The 12,940-nt window shown below is 33.4% G+C and overlaps 1 protein-coding gene across 1 annotated transcript in view; it reads left to right on the top strand.

Annotated features, from left to right (window-relative positions):
- Positions 1 to 12,940, top strand: part of WASHC4 (WASH complex subunit 4) — a 62,026-nt gene that overhangs the window by 1,864 nt on the left and 47,222 nt on the right. Inside the window, exons 2-10 of the mRNA XM_059402193.1 lie at positions 1,536 to 1,675; positions 3,438 to 3,491; positions 3,588 to 3,653; positions 4,514 to 4,559; positions 5,029 to 5,096; positions 8,712 to 8,794; positions 10,375 to 10,417; positions 11,112 to 11,215; positions 11,762 to 11,882. Of these exons, the coding sequence (XP_059258176.1) occupies positions 1,536 to 1,675; positions 3,438 to 3,491; positions 3,588 to 3,653; positions 4,514 to 4,559; positions 5,029 to 5,096; positions 8,712 to 8,794; positions 10,375 to 10,417; positions 11,112 to 11,215; positions 11,762 to 11,882 (725 nt within the window). The remainder of the gene's footprint in view (positions 1 to 1,535; positions 1,676 to 3,437; positions 3,492 to 3,587; positions 3,654 to 4,513; positions 4,560 to 5,028; positions 5,097 to 8,711; positions 8,795 to 10,374; positions 10,418 to 11,111; positions 11,216 to 11,761; positions 11,883 to 12,940) is intronic.

Below are 12,940 nucleotides of genomic sequence, written 5' to 3'. Positions count from 1 at the left end.
GGTGTGCCTGGTTTTGTTAATTTTTGTGCTATGAATCCTATCTAGACTGTCTTCCAGTATTACTTAGATTAATGCTGTAACCAGATAGCAGTTTTAATAATTGATCCACCTGATAGGGAGCATTAGTGCCAAAATTAGGGTGATTGGAGAGCTAGGTCTTTATCTTTAGTCAGAATGTACTTTATCTAAGAATTGCTTTGTATTGCTGATTTGAGGAGACAATAATTTACCTTCTTTTAGACAATGATTGAATAGTTGTTCATATCAATAGAAGAGGCTGAATTGGATTTGCTGCCTTTGCAATAGTGAATTCTTATGTGTATATAGAATGTTCCCTTTCTTTATTAACTTTGATGACTAGACATACTTCTATTGTTTAATTTATTCCAATGACTCCTTAGAGTCATCTATTTAATGTGGAAATTTGTTAAATATTAGCACAGTATCTTTTTTCATTCTTTTTAAAAATTTAAATTAATTAACATATAATGTATTATTTGTTTCCGACATCAAGCAGATGTCTGTGATTCATCAGTCTTATATAATACCCAGTGCTCATTACAAGACATACCCTCCCTGGTGTCCATCACCACTTACCTCATCCCTCCCCTCCCTCTCCCCTCCAGTAACCCTCAGTTTGTCTCTTATGGTTTGTCACCCTCTCGGTTTCCTCTTATTTCATTTTTTCCTCTCTCCCCTGTGATCCTCTGCCTTGTTTCTTAAATTTCACATATCAGTGAGATCATATGATAATTATCTTTCTCTGATTGACTTATTTTGCTTAGCATAATATCCTCTAGTTTATCCATGTCATTGGAGATGTCAAGATTTCATTTTTTGATGGCTGTGTAATATTCCATTTGTGTGTGTGTGTGTGTGTGTGTGTGTGTGTGTGTATACAGTATTTCTTTACTGGCTTTTCCAACCCTATTATGATAGTTAAATAATTAAAATATCTTACTAAGTTTTTGGCATTACAGAAATAACATTCTTTATGATAAAGCAGGTTTAAAACTGTTTTAAAAACAATATTAGATGTAATCTTAGACAGTTTACACTATAGAGACTCAGGATTATGTTTTTAAATTTTGCTTCTATGACAACACAGATTTTTATACTTATTCAGGTCTTATTTATTTATTTTTGCAAAAAAAAGTTATTTATGACTAAAACATAGAATCAAGATGTTGAGTTGTCTAAGGCATTATTCAAATTGTTTAAAAGCCCCAGCTTATGGGATAAATGGGATGTTAATTTTTTCATAGTGCTTTAAAGTTATGGCTTATGGTTAACCAAAGTTATGGTTATGCTTAACATCTATAGGTTTTAAAATTATTTTATTATTTGGAAAAGATTAAAAGCTGAATTATTGTTTAACTTTGAAATTTTATTTTCAAGAAGTCCAGACATACTAGAGTAGTACATTTAAAAATGCTTAGTAACTACCTTGCTGTGAGTTTTGAGTTTATTTGAAATAAATGTCCTGTAATTTATTACTTGTACATCTTACATACTGTTTTAAAATTTAAATTTAGAAATTCATGCTGAAGTCCAACTTAAGAATTACGGGAAATTTCTTGAGGAGTATACATCTCAATTGAGAAGAATTGAGGATGCACTGGATGATTCAATTGGTGATGTTTGGGATTTCAATCTTGATCCAATAGCTTTAAAGGTTTGATTTTGTTACATTTTTAAATTTACGTATATATTTTCAGGGCATACTATATCTTGAAGACATAATATTAAAAAATAGAATATACATTTGGCCCTTGAATAATGTGGGGGTTAGGAGTGCTGACTTCCCAAGCAGTTGAAAATCTGCGTAGAACTTGAAACTCCCCAAACTTAACTTATAGGCTGCTGTTGACCAAAAGCCTTACCAATAACATAAACATCAATTAACACATATTTTATGTGTGTATTATGTATTATATTCTTACAGTAAGCTAGAGAAAAGAAAATGTTATGATAAAATCACAAAGAAAATATATTTATAGTACTGTACTGTATTTATAAAAAGATAAACCTGTATCACAGTGGACCCACGCCATTCAAACCTGTGTTGTTCAAAGGTCAACTGTATATTCTCATTATTTGGAATCTGGAGAACTAAAAGAAACTTGAAGAAAAATTGTTAATTTCCTTATCTTGAAGCCAGGCAGATGTGTGTTTTTTTGTTTGTTTGTTTTGTTTTTAATGAATGGCAGACTTCTGGGGTGGCCTTTGTTTTTCATCAAGAAAATAAACAGGTTGGAATAGAATATTCAAACTTTATTTGTTCCTTATTGAGATTATTTTACATACAGTGAAATGCATAGATTTACAATATACTGTTTAGTGAATTTTTGTCAAACACATATATTCATATCACTCGTATTCTAATGAATATATAGAAGATTTCCATCATTTTCCCTTATGCCATTTAAGGTATCTTAATATGGAAGTAATTTTTTTTTCATTTTTTTTTTAAGTTGTTATTTAAACTCAAGTTAGTTAACATGTACTATAATACTAGTTTCAGTAGTAGAATTTTATGTAGGAGTAATTTTTTAATGTATAAAGTAAGCCACTCCTGGGGTGCCTGGTTGGCTTGGTCAGTTAAGCATCTGCCTTCAGCTCAGGTCATGGTCCCAGGGTCCTGGGATCAAGCCCCATGTTGGGCTTCCTGCCCATTTTGGGAGGGAGTCTGCTTCTCCCTCTCCTCCCCTGCTTATGCTCTCTGTCTCAAGTCAATGAATAAAATCTTTAATAAAATGAAATAATTCACTCCTCTGTTCCATTTTGAGATCATTCTATCTTTTTAAAATTTTTTTTGAGGTCATTCTATCTTGTTTTATCTTTGAAACTATAGCCTGTTACCACTTAAATAATAATTAACATTTACTGAACATTTATTATGTATTAGACACTGTTCTGAGTTACATATTGACTTTTTTAGTAACAGTTTTCTTGAAATTCACATGTCTCCTATTTTTTTTTTTTTTTAAGATTTTATTTATTTATTTGACAGAGAGAGATCACAAGTAGGCAGACAGAGAGAGGGAAGCAGGCTCCCTGCCAAGCAGAGAGCCCAGTGCGGGGCTCCATCCCAGCACTCAGATCACGACGGTAGCAGAGGGCAGAAGCTTAACCCACTGAGCCACCCAGGTGCCCATGTGTCTCATATTCTTGAAATTCACATATCATGTAGTTCTTTGGGTTTTAGTGTATTGACAGAATTGTGCAGCAGTCATCACCATACCCAATTGAAGAGTCTTTTCACCACCTGCAAAAGAAATCCTATACCCATTAGCCGTCAGTCTCCAGTGTGTGTTAGTGCTAAGTACAGGGTCCAACACAGGTTTAAATAGAATGGCGCTAGACTCGATTCGTCTATTTAAAATTTCCGTGATTTTTTTCAAATTAAAAATGATTTTTTCCCTTTGTTTCTATAGCTTTTGCCTTATGAACAGTCTTCCCTATTGGAACTCATAAAGACTGAAAACAAGGTATAGATTTCTTAACCTAAAAATCTATTTTTAAAATGCTTTAGCTATCTGCTGTAATTCATCTTTTTTATTTTATGTTTTTATTCATGAAACTAGGTCTTGAACAAAGTCATCACTGTTTATGCTGCACTTTGTTGTGAAATCAAGAAATTAAAGTATGAGGTAATTATTTGTGCTCTTAAGTTGTTAAAAACATGATTTTAAAAGCAAATTTGTGCTTATATGTATAGTGTACATAAAGATTTAATGCATGTTGAATTAATTTTTTATTTAATACTAATAATAGTGGTTACCATTCACTGAGTGTACTAACGGAGTGCCAGACACCATACTAACCCTCTTCATACTTAGAATGAGAGGCAGATAATGTGAGGAATAGATGAGGAAACAGGCTTAATTTTACTGGTAGTAACTGTTTGAGCCTGGGTCTATATACCTTCCAAGTCTGTGTTATTTGCCATATATACTGGCTTTCTAGATATAATTGATTTTTTACATTTTTTTTTTTTTTTAGTAGTCTCCACACCCAACATGGAGCTTGAACTCATAATCAAGAGTTACATGCTCTACTGACTAAGCCAGCCAGGTGTCCCTAGATATAATAAATATAACTGATTTTTTTTAAAAAAAGCTTTGAATTTTTAATATGTTTTGCATTTTCTTAGCCATGGGTCATTAAAACTCTGGTAGAAGTTGGTAAACTTCCTCTTTTTTCTGTACCTTTTTGATACTATGTGATTGCTTTCTATCTCCCATGAACTAGTGGGAAGATGTAGGACAGTAAGGTGAGAAAAGACAAAAGCAGGGGTAAAGAAACTGAGAAATAACTTTGAGTATCAACGATATCTTTGGTATTCTAAAGATCAATTGAATTTACCTGTTTTATAAGTAGTTTTGAATTTAAATGAGTTTGTATATGTGATATAGTCCTCTGATTATTATTAAATATAGATAACTAAGAGAGCCTAGGAATTTAAAAACAAGACAGCAACCTTTAAAAATATTTAATTTTTTTTAAACAGGCAGAAACTAAATTTTATAATGGTCTCTTGTTTTATGGAGAAGGAGGTAAGTTTAAAATTTCATATTATAGTGTCATTATGCCTTTTTTGAGATTGAAATGAATGAAAAGTTGACAGTTCTAAGACTACCATGATTATATTATGTATACCCTGAGAAAATAAGCATTTAAATTTTTTGTTGGTTTATTTGTTTGATAAGCAGGTGGAATAAACCTGAGTGATGGAGCAGTAGCAAATTCTCTAAAATCTATTTGTGATATTTTTGTAAGTTACAAAGAACTGTGACCAGATAAGGATTTCCCTTGAATTTGTTAAATAGTGAAACAGATGGTTATTTTTAATTGAATGATTAATGATTGTCTTATGTTTCTTTTCAATATAAAAATTCTGGTTTTAATATTATGCAGATTAAAAGATATACTAATGAATAAAAATTGTATTTATTTTTCTTTTTGGGTCTTGACTAAGTTTAAATTAAAAAACTGAAAAATGATTCTTCATGTTGCCTTTTAAAGCTACAGATTCCAGCATGGTGGAAGGTGATTGCCAAATTCAAATGGGAAGATTTATTTCATTCTTACAGGTGATTGTTTTTTACTTTCCATTGTTTGTTTTTTTTAAGTTTGGTAAATTACACAAAATTAAAAAGATTTCTGAAACCTTCAAATGCTAAGAATAAGTACTTTGAATGGTAAAACACTCAGTAGACATTGGATTGTAGTTTAAGAGGTCATAATTCGTGAAATGTTTTCATAGCATTTTATGGAAATAAGGTCTCAAAGTAAGGTTTTGATTTTGTTTTTGTTTTTTGTTTTGTAATAATTTAATTTGTGAACAATTTGTCACCATGCCTTTTAAAATAACTTAAACTTTATGCCGGGTAGGAAGATAATTTATGCCAGAAAAAGTTGTTAGTGGAGATGGTTAAGCTAGTACATGAGCAATGATAAGGTTTTTAAAAGTAGCACTTGATGCTTCTAACCAGATGTTTCAAACATTTCAAACCAGATGTTTTCGTCACTGCAGTTTTAGTTATTCTAGGTCTTTGGTTTAGTTTTGTGAAAAAATTGAAAGAACTTCCCATTTCTTCTCTCTCCATTATAAAAACAACGCTAAAACCATATGAAAAAAGCAAAAATTGGAGATAAGGAGAAACTCCCCCTACCTCCTGATTGTTAAGTTCAAGACTTGATGTATTTCACTGAATCAAGCATACTAACATATTGTTCAGTTCACTTATATCTTTACTACCCTTTTTTGTCTCCTTGTTGTAATTGAGAGTATTTTGTTGAACTTGACCTCTATTGTGTTATGTGTCAGTCAGGGGCTAGTCCAGAAAACGAATCACAGCTTCAGAAGAGGTATTTTGATATAGAGGATTGGTTATATAAGTGTTGGAGGGTTGAAAGAAAAAGAGGATAGTGAGGTCATCCATAGGAAGGGGAAAAAGAGGAAGGATTGGGGTTACCAGAATATAGGAGCTTGGAGCAGGAGCCCTGTGTAGTTATTGCTCATACTTGTGAATGAGGCAGTGCTGCCTGGCTGCCTGGTACCTCTGAGAGGGCAATACAAGGTCGTTTCTGGAGTTCTCAAAGAAGCTGGAGGTGGAGCAAGCTGCTATTGCTGGGGTGAACTGCTCTTGCCTGGGTTATGTTGGTAAAAACACCAAGAGTACTTATTGTGGAAGTGAAGGCTATAAGGGGAACAAAGAAGAAATTTGGGAAGTTTCTAGAAGACCTGATGATTTCCCAGGTGTTAATGAACTCTAAGGTCTTGAGTTAGATAGCTGGGGGTATGATTAACATCTTTGTAGGGTCTGGAATGAACTAGGTGTCAATGAACTATATATAAGGTCTTGAGTTAGATAACTGGGGGTATGATTGACATCTTTGTAGGGTCTGGAAGATATTATTTGTATGTTTTTCTGACTAAAGGTATATTGAAATTTTCCCTCATGGTTTTGATTGATGCACTTTGGAGATGGGCCAAACCTGTACTGCCTTTTAGCTAATGACATTATTAAGGCATTTATTATGACATTGACACAGGAATTACTAGGAATGTTTCATATTTAATGTTCAGAGCATCCTAGTGAAGTAATCATTTTTCTCTTATTTTTACACATTAATAAATGTAACCTCAGAAAGAGAGAAAAAAATTCCCAAAGTCTCTGAAAGGAATTTAGACTTAGGTCTTTGTATCCCTTTCCTTCTCCACCCCTACTAGAAGTAAGGTATGTTTCATGCTTTTACTTTGTTGGAAATACAGTCCTGTATGATTTCAGGAGTGTGGGGTAGAGTTCTGCATCCTTCTTTGTGGTTCTTGAATCATTTAGCTGTCATTTAAATCGTATGCCACCTGTAAAAAAAACCCCCAAAGCACCAAGTAGTAGAAAGGATGTACTTTTCCAGTCTTTAGTGTCCTTTTAATGCCACCTGTTGGCAGTACTTAACAGGAAGCCTACTGGCAGAGGTCTAAGAAATGTAATTTGCAGGTCCCAGTGAATGTGTCAGTTTCTCCCTCTAGTTTTATCAAATTTTGCATTTCTTATTTTAAGGATATTCTATTTGATGCATGCAATTTTAGGATTGTTCATAATTCTTTATAAATTGAATCTTTTATTATGTTGTTATAGCAGTTGATCCTGTTCAACTATAATTATGTATATAATATGCAGTTACATAAATGTATATCATATATAATAGCTGTGATGTGCTAACAGTTTTGTCCGATATTCTCACTGCCTCGGCTCTGTTTTAGTTAACATTTTCTTGGTTTATATTTCTATATTCTGAAGGTATCTGAAATGATACCTTTCAGTATCATTATGTTTAGTTATGTTTTTTTAAAACCACTTGGTTTATCTTTCTATTTTCTGAAGGTATCTGAAATGATACCTTTCAGTATCATTATGTTTAGTTATGTTTTTTTTAAAACCACATGTGTCTGGATTTGGTTTATTATGCAATTTGAAAATCCAAAAATCTCTGTCTTTTAATTGGCTAATTCATTCTATTTCTTTTTTTTTTTTTTTAAGATTTTATTTATTTATTTGACACAGAGAGAGAGATCACAAGTAGGCAGAGAGAGAGGTGGAAGCAGGCTCCCTGCTGAGCAGAGAGCCTAATGTGGTGCCTGATCCCAGGACCCAGAGATCATGACCTGAGCCAAACGCAGAGGCTTAACCTACTGAGCCTACTATTTCTATCTTATGTAAATAGTCTGTTATATATCTGGACTTGTTTCTCTCTTTTTTTACTTTGTGCTGTTTGTCTGCATTTTCTGCTCTTTGCTTTTATTGAACTTTTAGAAGTTTAATAAGAAAGATAAAACTAGAGTTATTTAAGTAAAATTGATATGCATTTTTTTCATTTTCAAACATTTTCATTTGTTTGTGGATCTCATTGACAGCTGCATAAAATTCCATTTTTAAACTATAAGCCTAGCATATGTTAGCAACTGTTCTTGGTGCTGGTATATAGCAGTGCAGAAAACCAACAGAAATTCTTGCCCTCGTAGAACTTAAAATCTGGAATAGCCACAGGTTTAGTCAAGTTTTGAATACTTTAGGATACAAACTGGTTTTTTAAGTTTAAGCATCGAGAGCTTCTGAAAGAAATTTTCTGAAGGTGTGGGACATAGTAGATGCGAATTAATTATTTAATGACAATATATTCCTGCAATAATTAAAATTTCCCTTTCTCTGTGCCAGGCTTATTTAAGATGAAGTTAAAAGTAATAAACATTTGAAGTTATTTCAGAGTAACTTTGGGAGAGCCTTTTTCCTCATTATCATACTTTCTAAATTGGCAGCTTTTCAGCTTTTTCATTCAGATGTTCACTTACTTATTCATTTAATAGGACAAAAATATATTGAGAAGCAGTTGAGGGTTAGCCACCATGTTGGTCAGTGGATATTTAAAAAAGGAATAAGATGATCTCTGTTAATTACATGAGTAACTAAAATATAAGACTTAAAATAGAAGTGTGAGTGAAATGCTATGGGAACAAACCAGTAGAAATTACTTTGACGTTCAGGAGAGGAGTTAAGAATGGATTGCTTGAAAGATGGTTGAAGTTTTCTGGCTGCAGGTTAACTGGAAGCTGTTCTGGTTTTGTTTAATATGTTACCATAAAGTTGAGAAATGGTGGCATTTAAAAAGCAACTATGTAACATATACTCAACTTGTCATTTCAGGAACTGTCTTGTTTTGTTACAAGGTGCTATGAAGTGGTGATGAACGTAGTCCATCAGTTGGCTGCTCTCTATATCAGTAACAAGTAATGGATTTTATAAATATTTTTGCATTTATAATAGGGATGCAGGGAATATTTTCTTAAACTAGCCATTACCTGAAATAGTTTTTTGTCTCTTTGCTCATTTACTTATTCATTCTTTCATTCATTTATTCACCATCCTTTGAAGTCTCATAATGTTTCAAACACTAGGTGTGTAATACGTAGACTAGTAAGACAGCTTCTGCTGTGGTGAATGATCTGTTATCTGTCTGAATAAGAATGTTGACAGAATATACTTAAATTTGATTATATAGAAAAAGACTAATATGGAATCAGAACATGTACCAAATTCTTTCTCCTTATTTTTCCTTTACAGTGACTGTTCTCTGGCTTATTAGAATCACATGGGACTTTCTTTAAACTACAGAATCTGGGGGGAGTGGGACCAGTTAATCTACACTGAAAAAATTGTGGTTTTATTCAAATGATCTTCCAAGTTTGGGAACCACTGTTCTAAATCAGGAAAAATGATCAAATTTTGATAGACCTTCTGTTCTTAATGACCACAAAGTAATATCTCACTTTCAATTAATACTTTATACTTAAAAATTTTCCCATTTACAATTTAACTGTGATCTTACAGTAACTTTGTTTAGTAACATGGTAAGGGGTTCTCAATTATGAGAAATAATTGAGGCCCAGAGGAATTGTATGAGATTCCACAGCAATTTAGATGCTGTTCTTTGATCACCAGTCCATTCATTGTTATTCTTACTATATACCAGGCTGCATCTTAACTGTCTTTATAAACTGGGAGACTGTGGTAACTGCTTCTCATTTTCATGTTTTTCTCCTCGGTCAGGCGTTTATTTTGTTTTCTGTTCTTTCACTGAAGCTGTTCACATGGCAGGAGGGAATGAGAGCATAGCTCCTCTAACCCCTGCAGTACCTGATGTGTAATTCAGAGAGTACTCCCCACCACCACACCCCGTCCAAAAAAGATGAAATTTATTTGTATTTTGTATTTCATTTTAAAAATATTCTATCTTGTGGAATATCTATATGTCCTTTGATATACAAGTACTAATTTAAATTATTTACTGTTGAGTAGAAGATGTCTAGGAAGTAAAATTGAATTATCCCAGGGCTTTTGACTATAGTACAATGTTGGTTGATGCATTGTTTTTCAGTAGGAATGGGAACTCAGAAATAAATCTGACTAGTTTCCAAATGCCAGTTTGGGTAGGAGGATAACAGAGATTCTGTTTAGGAATTGAGAAATTCTAACTGTTTCGAAAGAAATGAGTATCAATTTTGTTATTTCTCTGCCTCTATCCCAAACTCAGTACTTTAGGTTTAAATGGCTAGGGTTATTCATGGGCCACATATTGTTATTTCCGTGCCCATTGAGTAAGATGTGGGCAGGGATAGCCTTGACTCTGCATATACAAGTTAGTTAGTTCTCTTCTAGTTAGTTAATTCTCTTTAGGCTGATGACAGCCTAAATAATGATACATAGGTGTTAAAATCCCAAGACCTTCTGCTGCTGTGTGTTTTCCTTAAAATAAAAATGAACTGTGGTAAAAAAGGAGTTTTTTAAATTGGATATTATTTTATTACAGGATTGCACCCAAAATTATAGAGACAACTGGAGTTCATTTTCAGGTAAAAGTAATTTAGGTTGAACTGTAAAACTATAATTTTTACTATAGTTTGCTGTGGAGTTTATATGATTGGGGAGTAAAAAATTATAGTTAAACTCTTAAAGAGGTTTTTTGTTGTTGTTGTTTGCCTTTTTTCTATTTTATCTGTGAAGTTGATGAGGTATTACTGACCCACTATCAGTATAACTCTTTTTTTTTTTTTAAAGATTTTATTTATTTATTTGACAGACAGAGATCACAAGTAGGCAGAGAGGCAGGCAGAGAGAGAGGGGGAAGCAGGCTCCCCGCCGAGCAGAGAGCCCGATTTGGGGCTCGATCCTAGGACCCTGGAACCATGACCTGAGCCGAAGGCAGAGACTTTAACCCACTGAGCCATCCAGGCGCCCCACTATAACTCTTTTTTCCCCCAGTTGTGGCCAGTGGAGGTTCTCTTAAATGTTCTCTTTAGAGAGTGAAACAATTAAACAATTCTGTAAAATCACAATTAAGGATGAAATAGTGGTCAAAGTGTTTCTCTATCTAAGGCTTGTTGTTCCATCTGAGGATTAATAGTTTCATCTGTGTATTAATAAACTGATTTATCCACTGCTTTAATTCAGTAGTAATTAGCCCAGTGTGTTTAACTTTAAAAATCCATAAGAAGCTTAACCTGTAATTCGTGATTAAATGTTAATCATTAAAGGTTTTTTTGACAGACTATGTATGAGCACTTGGGGGAGCTGCTAACTGTTTTGCTTACTCTGGATGAAATTATTGATAATCATGTCACATTGAAAGAGCACTGGACTATGTACAAAAGGTGAGCCAGTTAAAATGGTTAAAATAGTCTCTTACTTTGTATAGTTAATCTATTAGTAAAAAGGAAGTAAATGTAAATAATACAGATCTTTTAAAAGACCTGGAGATCTGTATTTAGAAGGATCTCATGTTAAATGTTTTTGTGAATACAGCAACCGTTTTTTGAGAGTATGATATACTTGTATAAAGCCTCCTAATTCTTAAAGTAGAATGTTAATTTGAGTACCTTAGAACTCAGGTTTGTTTTTTCCTAGAGTTCTATTCAAGTGACCGTTGTTTTTTGTGAACTTGGTTTTATTTCACTGTATATTCTTAAGACCTGTTTAAGTTGAGGCATCTGTTCATCTGGTATCTAGAGTATCTGAATTTAGGATGATAGAAAAAGGTATGATTAGAAAATTAAATATATTAGCATTGTTTTTATTCAGATTTTCAAATGTATAGAACCAAACAGGAAATACAAATACAAAATTTTGATTTCTTAGAAAATTTTCAATTGAAGACTTTGTTAGGAAAATTGAAGGTCTTTCTCCTAATCTTCCATAAGGTTATTGAAATCTGTCCATCATAATCCTTCAAAATTTGGAATTCAGGAAGAAAAACTAAAGCCATTTGAAAAGTTCTTGCTGAAGCTAGAAGGGCAGTTACTTGATGGAATGATATTTCAGGTACGAGCACTTTATCCGGCTATACTGAATGGGTTCCTTAGTTGACCCAGCTCAGAACTACAGCGTGGCGCTTTCATAGCATATTGTTGAAATATGTGTTCTTTGAAAGTGCTGTGGCTTAAAACATTGTTAGTGTACTAAAATACAATTATTTTAGTACCAAGTAGCAAACAAAATTAATAGTACTAGTTATATTTGGGGTGAGGTTTATTTTTTTTTAATTATGTAAAAGGATAAAACTATTCAAGGATCAATATCTAAGCAGTTATGTTAATGTTTGTTGTTAACCTCTGTATCTGGGTTTGTTTTACTGCCTTTTAAATGTCTGTTTAGGGGCGCCTGGGTGGCTCAGTGGGTTAAGCCGCTGCCTTCGGCTCAGGTCATGATCTCAAGGTCCTGGGATCGAGTCCCACATCGGGCTCTTTGCTCAGCAGGAAGCCTGCTTCCTCCTCTCTCTCTCTCTCTGCCTGCCTTTCTGCCTACTTGTGATCTCTCTCTGTCAAATAAATAAATAAAATCTTTAAAAAAAAAAAAAAAAAAAATGTCTGTTTAATTCTTCCTGGGCTCAGGGAATATAATTTGGGTTTGTTCAGTGCAGATAGCTTTCTACCATTTAGTAGCTTTTTAAAGCTTAAATTAATTAAAATGGAAGAAAATAAAAATTCACTTTCGCCACCACTTTCAGCTGCTTACTAGCTGTATGTAATCTAATTATTGCACCATACACTTCATACTTAATATATATCAATAATATCATAATGAAGCTGGGAGAAAAATAGCCATAATTAGTTTGTGGCTAGCTATCATATTAGCACAAATGTAGAATATTTCTATGATCACAGAAAATTCTTTTGGCTAGCACTGCTTTGGGTAATGTTTATCAGAAATTGCAATATATTTATATTTAAAATCTGCTTCAGGTTTTTTTTTTTTAATATTTATTTATTGACAGACAGAGATCACAAGTAGGCAGAGAGGCAGGCAGAGAGGGTGGGGGGAAGCAGGCTCCCTGCCGAGCAGAGAGCCCCATGCGGGGCTCGATCCCAGGACCCTGAGAT

Source organism: Mustela nigripes, chromosome 6, assembly GCF_022355385.1.
Source record: "Mustela nigripes isolate SB6536 chromosome 6, MUSNIG.SB6536, whole genome shotgun sequence".
In the NCBI taxonomy this organism is placed as follows: domain Eukaryota; kingdom Metazoa; phylum Chordata; class Mammalia; order Carnivora; family Mustelidae; genus Mustela; species Mustela nigripes.
The sequence above is the reverse complement of the archived record's forward strand: the minus strand, read 5'-3'. Positions and strand labels throughout refer to the sequence as shown.